At 41.1% G+C, this 15,104-nt stretch overlaps 1 protein-coding gene across 1 annotated transcript in view; it reads right to left on the bottom strand.

The window, feature by feature from the left end:
• The window catches only part of glis3 (GLIS family zinc finger 3), a gene marked incomplete at both ends in the record, with an annotated part of 17,027 nt that extends 1,923 nt beyond the window's left edge, over positions 1–15,104 (bottom strand). The window contains 9 exons of the mRNA XM_079179291.1: positions 1,548–1,721; positions 2,219–2,376; positions 5,023–5,095; positions 5,254–5,389; positions 6,508–6,618; positions 6,737–6,898; positions 12,676–13,834; positions 13,927–14,104; positions 14,738–15,104. Of these exons, the coding sequence (XP_079035417.1) occupies positions 1,548–1,721; positions 2,219–2,376; positions 5,023–5,095; positions 5,254–5,389; positions 6,508–6,618; positions 6,737–6,898; positions 12,676–13,834; positions 13,927–14,104; positions 14,738–15,104 (2,518 nt within the window). The remainder of the gene's footprint in view (positions 1–1,547; positions 1,722–2,218; positions 2,377–5,022; positions 5,096–5,253; positions 5,390–6,507; positions 6,619–6,736; positions 6,899–12,675; positions 13,835–13,926; positions 14,105–14,737) is intronic.

The raw sequence follows: 15,104 nt of genomic DNA, 5'->3' as shown, positions 1-15,104 counted from the left end.
ATAAATATAATATGTTCAAAAGTAAAACAACCTAGCAGTGTCTTTTGCTTATTTTAGCCCATTTCCTACAAGCTATGTGTACTTTATATTGCTGCTGATCATGATGAGGTCTGAAATTTCTTTCTTTATTGGTCATTTCTGCACTGTAAAAATCAAACATTTGCAGGGATCATCATGTCTGCTTTTTTTTTATAAATTCTTTTAAGCTTTGTAGTTGTGTTATGGTTGCATCTGAAAGTGCAAACTGGATTGAAAAGTCTGTGCTGCATTGAAATGCAAAAATAAAAGCAGCTACAGTGTCAAATGTCAAACCAGTGTTAAAGTCTTAATTTTCATACCATGTGAAAATGAATGGCTGGGAGACGAGATACAAATGTACAGCACAACGTCATGCTTTCAGAAAAGGTCAACTACAATGTGAAATGTATGTCATTGGCAGTAACTGAACTAAAACATGTAAAATGAAACGGTCACCAACAGAAATCCACGTCACGATCCAGGCACAGGAGCAGTCGTTGCACATTACAGTACTATACTGAAACAACAGGTTATGTCTATGCATTACAGCGAAATCATAAGGCTGTCTTGTTACTATAGTTACAAAGCCATGGTTCTAAGAAAAACCTCCCCTTGCATACTTTGCTTTGATTGCAGTGTTCAATACTGTGCAAAATGTAACCAGAAACTATACCTGAAGTATTTACTGCATTGACATTGTTCTACACAAGCTGTATCAAAACTGAGAAAGTAAACATTGAAATCCTGGCGGCGCAGTCATTCATATGCATTGATTATGGAGGCAGAAGCCAGTCTGTTGCCATTTATAGAGATTTAGTCGAAACTTGCACTGAGCATGTAAAAGTCAATTCCCTCAAGACCAAGGGAACAGCATCTTGGATTGTTTTATAAATCAATCAATCAATCAATCAAATCCCTTTTATTTTGCTCAATGAAGCTGCTGCTAAGTTGTGGCGCCATCTAAAGTGTTCTTCCTATTGACCATTTGACTTAAAGGGACAGTTCACCCCAAAATATAATCACATATTTTTCCTCTTACCTGTTGTGCTATTTACCAATCTAGATTGTTGTCATGTGAATTATCTACTTTTGGAGATATCGACGATCGAGATGTCTGCCCGTCTTTCTTTCAATTAGTTCCTGCAGGAAACTGCTCACAACAAAGACTGTGGATTATCTCGAGTTTCTGGGTCCTTTTTTTAAAAAATGGAACGGGGACACAAAATAGTGCAAAGGAACAAAACCGCCAGAAGTAATATCATCCCTCTGTATAGATGCAGGAGATCTGGCTTGTGCAGTGGTCCACCCCACTGAAGAAGTCCCTTCCATGCAGTTCTTGACTAGGATCCACATCCTGTGCTTGACTGTGGACATCAAATCCTGCAGATGTGCCTGTGGCCACACACACACACACACACACACACACACACACACACACACACGCATGTATGCACAGAGAGAGTTGTAAGATCCGATGGCAATAAAGTGCTCATGTTTGAGTATCTTAGTTTGGACACTAATTTCATTACCTGTAAAGCAGGAAAGAGTCGTTTGTAAGGTGGCCACCCCATTGGGATTATTGGCTGCTGGAGCGAGGCTGTCACCAAAGGCATCGACTTGCATCAGGTGACTTGAGCTGGTCTGTGCTGCGATCCCGCCATATTGTGGAGGAGAATATATCATTGTAATCTGCCCCGAGAGCTCTACGGGGAAAATGTGAAAGCTTCACTCTTTTATCCACATCGTAGAGAACAACTCAATTAAAGTCTGCAATTTTTCTCCTTATATCACACATTCCTGTAGAAAAGTAACAGTAGACCTCGTAAATTAATCTTTTCAAACCCTGTCTTTATTTCAGTAACGGTTGCAACTGGAGTGTGTGTTTCTGAAAACCTTGTCAACATCACGGTGGCTGTCAAGTCCGCGGGGAAAAGAGGTGAAATCTATTTAAAGGTACATAGAGTGGAGCTGCCTGATTCTGTCGAACAAGAAAAAACACCAGCCACCTGCTACACATCATAAAGACATAATAATTAATCTGCATGTGAAAACAAATCACTTCAGATTGTCAAGTTGCCCAGACATTTACTTCAGATGAAGGCTCTTCAGATGTGCAAGATACACTATTAACCCTTTTTCAGAAGCACAACTGTATTCACATCTATTTGGCAAACCTTTAAGGTGATTAACCTCCGAGTACCTGGATTGTGCTCTGCCAGACCAGGAGGCTGGCTGGGCTGCTTCAGATCTCGCTTGTTCTGTAGGGATGTCCCATTGGGAGGATGAGGGAGGCAGGTGGGAGGACAAGGCCTGCACTGGTCCCCGGGGAGGAGCTGGTGAGGGGAGGGATCAACAAACCTGAAATATTTCAGACTGAATTAATAACGTTGCTTGTTGAATAAAGAAAAATAACAATGTCTGTTTTTATTATTAAAAAAAAAGCAATTATTACTGATTTACATACTGTGAACCGTGCAGTTTGAGGCTGGATTACATTATCCTGTATGGGTGTATGTTATATTTTCTTATATAAAAAGATTTCTAAATATTTCTCACATTAAAATCTATTACCCACTGAATGGAATCAAGGTTTATAGAATATTCTGTAAGCCTTAAGGAGGCAGTATTTTTGCACGGGTAAAGTACTGAAATGCAATACATTCTACAGGTGTTGCCTTTGTTGTGCGCATCCTCTATGTTGTATATGAATCACTGTATGATGGGTTCCTCATAGAACAAAGTCAGGCAACATCATTTTTGTCTCTATAAAGATGTAATGAAATCATCTAAATGTAAAGACATCACCATTAATTAAAGGCTATCATTTTATGTTTTTAAACCACTTTTATGTGCATCACCCTTTAACCAAACTTCAACTAGAAAGTTTTGGCAAACAATGCACTTAAACAAACAACTGTATTTTTCCAATTCCATGTTACCCCCACTTTCACACAAACGCATGATTACCAGTTTGACTGCATAAAAAGCATTAATTAATCCTTCATGCGGTAATGACCAGGTGACGGTTTCACACAGCCTGTGTTCATTTGACACACACTTCAGCAACCATTTGCATTAGATACACCAGTCATCATTTATGATTGTCCTTAGGCAATTCTTTACTCGCTTGAATGACGCAGATGAGATGCACAACATTACTCGCATTTGAAAGAACCACTTAATAGAATGCAGAAGGCTCCCACTATCAACTTTTTCTGCTTTTCTACATGCATGTAATGAGGAAAGAATCCCAGCTTTCATATTTTCTGCTGTATGTATATGTACGGCAGCGTGCTGCCACGCCAGACACAGAAAAACAGATCAGTATGACGTTATCACGTGATACTTTTTAAATGTTAAATCAAGTTGTTTTTACACATTATTACAACGTACAAACTCATTACATTATAACAAGAAACATGTCTTGTTTTAACAATATACTATTTATCTTGTACACGATAACTTATTGTTATAGTTTCACACTAAAACATGGTCACAACATGATAACTTAGCCCATATTGTTATAACATGATAACTCAAGTTTGAGTGAGGAAACAGTGTGCGGTGAACGAATACATTGAGGAATATGGCTCATTTACATGGTTGGGTTGAAACTATTCAAGCTCAATGCAAAAGGCCAAGTGCCAGTTCACAACCGGAGTACGTATCAGAGCGAGTCCACCTCTGCTTGAGACCAACTTCTCTCATTATGACTTGAAACGTTTCATGTTATAAGGACATAAGTTATCACAACTTTTTATCTTGTTTTAGCGCAAAATGTTTCACGATAAGATTAAAAATGATATTGTTATAACGTGATAAGTATATTGTAATACCGTGAAAATATCTTGTTATAACAATACATTTTCACGTTACAATGCGATACAGACCATTAGGCCTCTGTTGCTCATTGTTACAACATTAAGAAAATCAAGAACATTACTTTCAGATTGATTCAACACATTGTTAAATACAGCGGATTAAACTAGTAAATGTAAATATTGTTCAGTGACCATGGGAGCTGACACCCCTGCTGTTAGGTTTGGCCAAGTAACACTTTTGCATGTCTACTTGCCAATAACAAGAATACTGAAGGAGCCAGAGTTTGTTGACAATATGCAAGGACTGAATGGGAACCAAAAAGAATCCCAGAAAAGTGTGCAGAAAATGGCAACAAGGATTTTACAATCAATTTAACTTTCTAAAAAGGTAATTACAGCGTCTCTCTTCTCCCACTGGACCTTTTTTAAATGGTATTTTTTAGATTCTATGTTTCACTTATTGAATTCCTCAGCCACTCTTGTCGGTGGCTATAGCATCCTTTTAATACCAGCAGTCAAGACCAATGAGCCAAGGCAAGGTCTGCTTTCGCAGGCCAATTGTCCTCCCAGAACCCTGCAGTGAATGCTTTGGCCTACTGCTGATATGAGAACAATCCCAACCAGTGAGGAGCCACGAGCGTCTGGCTGCTCAGAGCGACTGAAATACTTCATCACATGCTTTTGAAGTTTGTAGATGAAGGGGTGTTTTCCTATGGATTGACCGGGGAAATGAGTTGCTGGCTGTCCCAAACCTGTAAAGCCTCTTCCCAGCCACAGCACACCCACAAACCAACAAACCCCCCCCCACCCAGCTAGACGCTTTTATCAGGGTACAAAATAGTGCTTTCTCTTAAACTGATTATTCTAATTATGAGCTTATAGTCTTGCCGCCATGACAACCAGTGTTTAAGTTGATTGTTTCAGATCATCAAAAGGAAGGAAAAAAAGACGTGTGAAGCATTTTAATCAGTCGTGGTTAAAGTTCTTACTGTGTCAATGGGAATACGAAATCAAAAGAAAATACCAGTTGGCTAACGGCTATAACTGTTGCTGCTTATGGTTGTATTCCACGGTTTGTCTTTTTTACTTTTGAATGGGTATGTGCACGCTTTTAGTGACATTTTCCCCCTGCTTGAATGATTTTTGTAAGAACGTTCTATCTTAAATATAAAATCCTCAGTACCTGTATTCATCTCGCAAGGAGCACAACAGAGCCAGGTGAGGATCGCAGGAGGAGTCTCGTCCCTGTGGAGCAGCTGAGGAACAGGGAGGACAGACACTTCAGGGCTGTCCACCACAGCCTAAATCTAATGGATACACCTATTATGTGCACACGGTTGCAGGAGGGTATGCTAAAGTCTCTAGTTTTCACATCAAACGCATATTAATGCAAAGAGCCGGAATTTACCCAGACCAGAATATGACTCGTGGGATGCACAAGGCGGAGAGTTCAAGTGTATCCCCGCCAGTGGAGAAAGGCTGGGTTGCAGAGGGTGGATGGTTAAACAGTCTGTCAACGTGTCTTGAGTCACATCAGCAGTGGATTTCATCTAGAAACATGGCACATGCAGCATAATCCATAACAGCAGTGGACACAATACATACAGCAAGGGTATTCTGGAAGAATTTCATTTGATTCGTATTATAATTCAACTGTGATTGTTCCATCTAGAATATTACTTCTGTCACACCTTTATAGTGAATAGTGCCTTTGTGCTTTGATGCTGTGCTCTGTATATTTCATATATAAGGGCTATAGCAGACTACATGCCAGCCAAAAATAGTATCAAACAATATGAACATCTTAAGGATAATGGCTTCAAAGCTTGTTTTCTACCATCAGAACTATTTCTGACATTATTACACAAGAAACGACTAATGGACAGTGTAAATGTAAGAAACAAATATAACGCATTCAATCTTGAGAAGCATCAGTTGAATCCCAATTACTATAAACATTTCTATTTTAGGTTTAGACAAGAGAAGTCGTGCATGTGGGAGACTTTGTAAAATGTCACCTTTTTTAGTAACTACCCACCTTCTTTGTATCTATGGTGACATCACCCTCAGTAAGAGCTAAAGAGAATACATCTCACACACACATGTAGAAATCTGAAGCACTGCATGGCCATAATGTGAATCTTTAAAATGGACTCAACCTTGGTGGAAAATAAAGGAGGTGAAACCAGGACAAATATCCGACAAACAACATAATTATGTGTATTTTTCTGCAACCGAGCTCAGTGTGAGAGCAAGTGGATGTATTTTCATCTGACTGCAATGAAATTAAAGTAAATGACGTGAACAGTTAAGTTAGCGGAGTTAAACAGAGTGGGATGGAGAGCACGTCACAGAGAGTATAATGCACAATAATGTCAGCTAATTATGGAAAAGAAAGCATAATGACATGATGTGTTGATTTCGATTTTCTTTTGTTTATCGGTGTGATGTTGAGGAAGCGATGCTGTCTACTTTCAATCATCACTAATGAGATTTGGCCACCTGGACCCAGCGAATGTCTTTTACAAATCCATTTTTTTTTCTAGAAGACAGCTTACACGTTCTTTCAGTTGTGTACTTGATACATTTTTTCATTAAAATACATTCTCAAGAATAGTGTTTAGAAAAAACTAGTGAATTGTGTTACAGCACACACTGCAGTCTGTACCTTCTTCCGTAACTGCCGTTCTTTAGTAGAGTGGGATTTCACGTGTTTCCTCAAGGAGCTGGGATCAGTGTAACGCTTTGCACAGCCGGGCACCTGGCAGGTATACGGCTTCTGTACGACCACAGACATGTGAAAAATAGTTTGACTCCACTTAGAGGCAAAAACACACACATAAGCTTTGAAATCCCATCGATTATTGCGTGTGTTTGTGCAAAGGCATGCCACTCACTGTGTCCAGGTGTGTACGCTGGTGCTTAGCTCTGTCACTTGAGTTGCTGAAAGCCTTGTGACATCCTGGGTGCTGACACATGTAGGGTTTCTCCCCCGTGTGACTACGCAGGTGGATCTTCAGATTTTCTAGTCGAGAGAAAGCCTTCTTGCAGCCCTCGAACTGTAACCGCATACAAACACAGCAAACGTTGTCTAAGCAGGACATTGCTATCAGGTTGCCAAAAATGCATTTCCTCTACATTTAAAACAGGCCCGGGGGCCAATGAGGTTTTTGCCTGTTGACTCCCTCAAGTGCAATATCCAATATAAGCTCTGCAATTATCTCCAACATGATATTTCCCATATACCTGGAGCTATGAACTTATTAGCTGAAAGTCGCTGCAGACAAAGGCCTGCTGACCTCAGTGTGTGGGAGGGAGGGAAAGAGGAAATATAGAGAACCTTTTGAATAGATACAATTACTGCCATTACGTCTCAACTGGCACTAATGTAAGCCTTGATTGCTCACTGCTGTAGTTGTTTCATGATTGACAGGCGAGCAGCTATGGAGCAGTAAAGCCCTGAGAGGTGTAAACATTTGGGAGAGACGGGAGCATTTTAGTTTTATGGCAAGTGTGTACATTGTCACAACTGCAACTCCCTGCTGTTATTACTATTGAGCAAACTCTATTGTATTGCTTGCCTCTATACAACCACATTACTCCCTCAGCCAATTTAATACTGCATTTCTTTGTGACTTTATACTTCCAATACTTATTTAGATCACTGTGCCTATTCGTTACACATTACGTTATTGTTAAGATTCAATTTATTGCAGAATATTGTGAGCATGTAACTTAGCAAACACTGATAATTGAAGTTTAATGAGTCTGATACAAACTCATTACAGACAGATTGTTTTAAAGAAAGAATTAGTTAACTTATGACGCTTAACGCCATCAACAAGCAATCTCTTTCTGTGCACAAGCCAAAAATAACAAATTAAATGGTTACTGCTCTTGAACTGTTTTGATTATCACTAATTCAAAATTGGTCAACATGATACTTTGAAAGAAACAAAAACATGGTACATATAGATGGTTTGTTCTCAACTATTTTTCTTATTCTTTTTCTGTTTTGTTTGCCCTCTTGTTATGAAAGACGCAGTGTCTGTCACACACAGAACTATGAGGCTTTGTGCTTTCAAAAAATGTATATTTTCTCAAAATTGAGTATCCAACCTAGGGGTTTTAATTGCAACACTCACACATCCGTTTAAATAAAATGTGAGAGAGTAATTTTACTTGCCCACTGTATGAAATATACATTCATTCTTAACACAAATATCATATTCTCAAAGACACATTTCTGATAGTTGTGTGTGTCACCAGCAGGGGGCAGTGTTCATACACGCATCACTGTTCTGTCACTTGTGTTTTGAATCCATCTTGCATCCCCTCGACAGTGGCTGGTAGCTATCAGCTACAACACAAGTGAAGTCACTTCTACTATACAGTACATAGATTTACGGCAATCCTCAGACTGAAGAATGACTACATTATATATATCTCTATATATCTCTATATATATTCCGTATATCATACATACACTGCAGTATCATGCGACCACAGTGACTTTAGTGCTTAACATGTCTGTCCACTTTGTGAGACCAGGACTTTACTCCCCTCTTCCTGATCACAGGGGGGTTGGAATGTGATTACTAGGCTTTATGGAGAAAAACACACAGACCATGACCAATTTTGTTATTCTTTCCTCAAAGACTAGATTCCTGACATACTGATACCTCTCAGTCATCACTGCCAAAGTCAAATCAAAATGTCTCTGCCCATTTATAGTTAACGAATAACATTCCACTGCATTCCACATATGATTACCTGCCTTTCTTTATGATCATGACACAGCTATCTCCTGACATCTATTCTTCAATTGAACTTGGAAATAAAAAAAAAGTCACATCACTTATTACCAAACTTTGCTTAAAGCAAAAATTTTGGCACAATTTAATGTTATGACAATTATTGTTGAATGTTAGATGGATGGTGGTTGTATTCTGGACATTTTTATAAAAGCATAAGATCTAGATTTACCAGCACTGAATATGAAGAATTATTAAAAATGTTGTCAAAGCCAATAGATTTAATTGAACGATGAACGTTAGAGAAGCACAAAATGACAAATGCGTCTCATAACCCCTACTCACCATTTCACTTGGGCACACTTTACAACATGGTCTCCTATGATAAATGCTCCTTAATAGGGGGATGGACTTGCAAAGTTGACCAATCCGTAAAATAGTTTAAATTCTTGGCTTGAATACCACAAAAAAAAGCAATGCAGACAATGATAAATAAGTCTCTCAGAAGCAAAGTGGTCAGACAAGTGAGAACCAGCATAAAGCAAAAAGACTCCAGGCCTGGCCAGGGTTGGGTAACTGTAACTCTCTTTCTCTGTCTCATAAAGCTCTCATAAAGCGCTGAGGGCTTTTTTAGTTTGTCGTGAGGGACGTTTGGGCTGAAAAGAAAGCAGCATGGCTCCTCGGGTGTAGATCAGTGTTACAGCCAGCTTCTGACAGGCCCTGGCAGGTACTCGTGCCCTGGCTGAACAACGGCAGCGGCAGTCTGTGCCAGCAGAGTCTGTCCAATGCCCAGTCGTAGCACGAGGTCAATTCACTCTGGACTCCACTCGTCCCTGTTTCACAAGTGATGTTTCTACCCTCTTTGCTCTTTTTGTTTCACCCGTTTCCTTATACTGTATATATATTTTTTTTACTTTTCATTCCCTCTCTCCAGTGACTCGTACATTCTTGGAGGGGTGTTGCATGAGAAATAATAGTTTTGCCACAACTACTCAGAGTGTGGGACAAAATGCTTCTGTGTTGAACCTTCAAATCATAAAAGTTACAATCTCGAAGATCTATTTTTTTCTTTTTGGCGGCACCTATGTGTTTATTGGATCTCGCTTCTCACAGATCCAAACGGTGTCACCTTTTAATAATAATTAAAATATTATACTATACGTCCTGCAGATGCAAAATATTTCATTAGTGGGCCGTATCATCATCACTGTTACTTCATTAGGCGATGGACTTTGGAAAATCTTTGACATACTTTAATATGTAGCACACTATCAGTTTGCTGTCAACATTTTAGAGAACACCACGTGGGACTTTTCATGGAACAGAGGAGGGAGTTTAGCGTTCCGGATCAATAAACAGCTTTTGTTTACGAAAGCAAAATAATGACCTTGCTGTGATGTGAAAGTGTATTCCAGATACTAAAGCACTATTTTCTTCCGTTAGCTCCCTCAAAGCAATTGTAAGGATGTTGCTTAAAATGTTTGTCAAACCTGAAATCTAATCAGACCTGAGTTTCAGTGTTCACAAGTCTTACATTACAAGCTGCTCATGTTTGGCAATTTAGTGGATTAGCAGGGAACTACTGTTTCATTTTCACCATACTGGTGCAAATGCACTGATTCATCAAAGCATTAGTAACTCATTCTGAAAGAAGATGAAGTGCAGTTTGGCCAACTTTGCCAATAACTGAAGGTCACTGGGTACAATTTTTGTTTTACTGTACAACCAGTATATTTTGAATTCAGTAAAAACACAATTTACTCATTACAACTTAAATTAATTGGGCGGATGTTTTTTTGTGTTGGACTAGAAGTAAAATCATAATTAACACGCTGACCCACAATGACTGTAGGAAGCTCTTGTTTGGGTTTTAGGTTCACTCTGTGCTTTTAAAAACGTCATATATGTTGAAATCACAGTGACAGATGCAAACAGACTGGTGACTTGTGAATATGTTAACAAACAGCTGCATCCTCATTAAACGGATTTGTGAGACGACAGGTACAAGCCTGGGCCTGCCCTAGATGTTCACTTTGTAACAAGAGCTTCCCTATTGTTCTGCTGCGGCCTCGCACTTTATCACGCATCAGTTTATTCACCTGCCAATCATTTCCTAAGGAAACCCTGAGTGCTGCATCTTGGAAGACTCGAGTGCTTTTAGCTTTTCTAACTGTTCTGTGAAATTCGGAGTTTTCACATCTTGCATTTCTATCGTTGAAGCGCAACTTTAAAATCTCAAAAGGGAGTACATGTGAACACACTCACATACTCATGTAAAGATATATGAAATGCTCATGTAAAGAAAGAAAAAGCCTGCACTCTTGATATCATTTTCAAACTCAAAGAGAATCCGCACAGAATCAAATTGTGTCATTATAGTGGCGGAGAGATAACTGTAGTGTTCTTGGCTTTTCTCTCTTTCCCCAGAATAAGCCGGTCCTATATTTACTGTACCACAAACGCAAGTACCACTTTGTTACAATGCTGTTTTTGGCAATGGGTTGTGACCATGAATACTTATTGAATGATTACATGGAACACAGACCCATCCAACGTTTGCAGCCCCCATGGCAACAGAGCGGGCTCCAACTAATAAGTGAGTATTTTGGTACCAAAGGTCGACTGCAGGTACGCCTGCCGTTAATAACTAACTTGTTGAAAGCAGCGACGTGAGGCATGTTTTGCGAGTGGTTTGTCAATTACTCATCTAAGTCTGCGGTATTTTCCCAGTGGTAGTGACAAAAAGAAAAAAAACCAAGGAGGGAATTCAGAGTTGCGTACTGTCCATAAACATATTTTTTTAGCCATTAGCCTGCATGGCTCCATGAACAGATGAACAACAGGATGAATCCCACAGATTTGTGGTGGTCCTTTTGACATTTCTTTTATCACCACCACCACCACTTTTAGTGAATTATTAAAAAGCTATTAGATGGATTGCGATGAAATTTGGTAGAGACATTCAATGGCCCCCTTCTGGTGAATTTAAATTACTTAGGTGATCCCTGGACATTTTATATAAACGCCACTATTGGGTTATAATTATAATTATCTGATTCTTTGGAATGTCATTAGCTTTGCAGCTATTTGGTTATAAAACGGCCTCAGCTGTATTTGTTTATCAGCAAATGCTATCATTTGCTAACACACTAAGCTAACATAGTGAAAATGGTGACCTTGCACCTGCTTCACATCTGCATATTATGCATTGTCTATGTGCGCATGTTTGCATGCTGACACAAGCATCTTGCTCGAAGTGCAGGTGTGTCTTGTTTTTAATAATCCCACATTGATTTTAAAAAACTCATTAAATTGCAACACAACTGAAAGAGCCCATCAACATTGGACAAACAAAGCTACAATTTCATCAATAATCCGCCCCATGGATAAATGCCAACTCTTTGGCCACAGATGCAGACCTATAGAGAGCGAGACTATGGGGCCTCACCTTCCCAGAACGCCGGCCAAGTTTGTCAGACGGTGCCCTGGCAGGACCCCTGCAGCTGACACCGCTGCCCAGTGGCTACTAGAGAGCCATGGTGCCATGCCAGATCTAAAGTGCGAGGCGTCCTTTGTGCTGATTTAATAACTACATAATTGAGTTAACTCCCATGTCAGTTATCACAGCGCTCTGCTAATTACCGCATGGCTACAGTTAAGAGGAGCGAGAGGCCATATTCTTTACCTAAACCGTGGCTATAAACATAGAGCACATGAAGGCATTTGCCCTAAAAAATACTTTTTTTTCTGCAGTCTGAGGCTTGAAAGCCTTCAGCTCGGTACTGTGGCTTTGAATGGAACATTGAGAATTGGACTCAGTCAGCCCCTGACATTCATCATGTTCCTGCTTTGACTGCATTCACTCCGTCTTCTCACAACTTAGTAAAAAGATATTCATCTGATTTAGAGAGAGCCGTGCCGAATTGTTGAGAGGGGAGATAGCATACGTAATCTTATTTCTTAGAGGCAGAGGAATATAGTGTGACGATGGATAGATAGATAGATAGATAGATAGATAGATAGATAGATAGATATACTTCTGTTGCATGAGAAGAGACATAGCTGTGATCTACATGGTGTACCGTGCACTTGTTGGGTTTCTCTCCCGAATGGACCCTCATATGGATAAGAAGCTTGTATCGGGCATTGAAGGGCTTGAAGTTGCGTGGACAGTCCACCCAGTGGCATGTGAAATCCTCAGCCTTCCTCTGGTCCACATGTAGCTTTTCTATGTGCTTTACCAGCTCCTCCCTTTGGTCATAGACTGCACTGCAGTCCAACCATCTGCAGCAGTGGGCCCCATAGTCCTCCAGCTCTCCTTCTTCTTCCTCCAGCATAGGGACCTGGGGTAGAAAGTTCACCCCATGCCTGTGATGAACCATGGGAGCTTGTGCTAAAGGGAACTGAGAAGGGGACTTTATTTTACAGTACTGTCTATTGAGGTGGTTGTGCTGGTGTGAGTGGTAGGGTGGTGGAGGCCCCTGTGGAGTAGCAGCCTCTAGGATAGTAGCCAGCAGGGCTGGCTGTAACTGTGGAGGTGGCAGCAGGTTGTTGGTGGTTTGGCTGCAACTCTCTGCTCTCTTCTCCAGTGACCCTCCTTCTCCTGGGAGGCACTGCTGGTCCACCACCATGTTAGCCATCTGGCTCTCCAGACCCCCTCCCTCTTCAAGCATCTGCAAACGGCCATAATCCGTCTGAGGGGCCAGAGCCTGCGAAGAGCCTGGCATGCTGTAGGGATGGGCGTGGGGGATGCAGCGGCCTCTCACACCCAGGAAGTGACCGTAACCTTCAGATTGGACAGGTGAGAGTGTGGGGTGGGAGGCTGGAGAGCTGCGGGAACCATTGATATAGGCCACAAGTGAAGTAGGTGAGGTGCGTATGATGGAGTTGAAATCAATGCCCATGACATCCGACAAAGGCGACATGGAGAGCGCTCTCTTCTTAGCCCGTGACTGCCTGGGGCTTCCAGCATCAACTGCAAAAAGATACGAGGGCAGCGAGGCGGAGGTGCTGGTGCCACCGGATATGGTCGTGCCGGACATGGCCGTGCCGGACATGGCCGTGCCAGGGGGAAGGCTGAGCTGCTCACCTCCTTCGCTGGCTTGGGCGAAGCACTGAGGAAGACCCAGCGGAGGAAGCACACGGTAGCCATACGACCAGTCATGTCTGCCGCTAAACATCGACTGTGTTTCAAACAGACTTAGGGTGGTGGATGCCAGGGATTCTCTGGAATGTAAGGATCTGAAACAGATTGTTGTTATCCACTTTAGTATCGCTCTTAAGGTTTAGTGAGCTCATCATCACTATCACATACGTTTATTGATATTGCCCACCTGGCATCAGTGTGGGGAATCTGCACACTGTGTGGATGTGTTGGAGGCTGTTGTGCTGCAGGCCTTGCAGTATACCGTTGGCTTGTGGCAACGGTCATGGGACTGCTGGCCACTGTCAGGTTAGCAGCGGCTGGCTGACCAAAGACTTCCATGGTAGGCGCAGACACAGAGCAATCGGCTGGACACGATCCCACAATTCAATAAACAGAATATCCATATGGGAGATACCTTATTAAAGTACATAGGTTACAACAGAGCAACACAACTTGTATCCACTTTCAATAAATCCCTACAGATGAATTCAAATTGTTAACATAAAAGTACACAATTATTTGGAAAAGTCATTACAGTAAAACATGCAAATAAAAACTCAAATACATCACATTAAGTCTGCTTTCACTAAGGTTTATACAGCAGATTGTGGAATTTCCCTCACCAACCTGACACTTTCTGCTCTGTTAATCACTAATGAGCTTTTCACCTCCTTCCATTTTTCCTCGGTAGAAAATTTAGGGACAAGCTTTATGCCTGGTTAATTATCAATAAATAAGGAACAAGACGTTTTGCAAGAAGACAGTAAGGTTGCGGAGAGCATACTGAGAATAAGTGAAGTATGAAGATGCGATTAGTAACTCAGTTGTAGTTTAGTATACAACATCACTTTTATTATTTTATAGGATCTACGTCTCTTAAGATGTTTGCTGCAGGTCCAATACTGAAGTATTAAAATAATGTTCTGTAGAGTAAAGTTACACTTACATTGTTCTCACACATCCTGGGTTGATTCGATATTTTTAACCTTTGTTTTTACCTTTGAAGTTGTTGTTAGAGGAACAGCGTCCCGTCTGTGTGGAGGTTGTCACTCTTTTGGTTGTGGGATGATGAGCAGGCACTTCTGGGGATGCAGTCGAAATGTTTAGATGTGTCCCGTTGGTCAACACCTGTCTGCGGAGGCTCAGGGTCGGCAGGACAACATGGCCTCCGCTCTGTGTCCCAGAAACAAAGGAGTGGATGGCACCTGTTTTCACTTTCTCCATGCCCGAGGAGTAACTAAGATCGGCTCGTTGTGGTGAAGGCATGGATATTCTGATGGACTGGGACTGGTGTCCTCTGATCATGCTTAACGACGGGGACACGCTGCAAGGAGACACCAGGAGCTGACAACCCTTTCCACTCAT

Source organism: Pholis gunnellus (genome assembly GCF_910591455.1).
Source record: "Pholis gunnellus genome assembly, chromosome: 18".
Lineage (NCBI taxonomy): Eukaryota > Metazoa > Chordata > Actinopteri > Perciformes > Pholidae > Pholis > Pholis gunnellus.
This window is presented reverse-complemented; position numbering and strand designations above follow the sequence as displayed.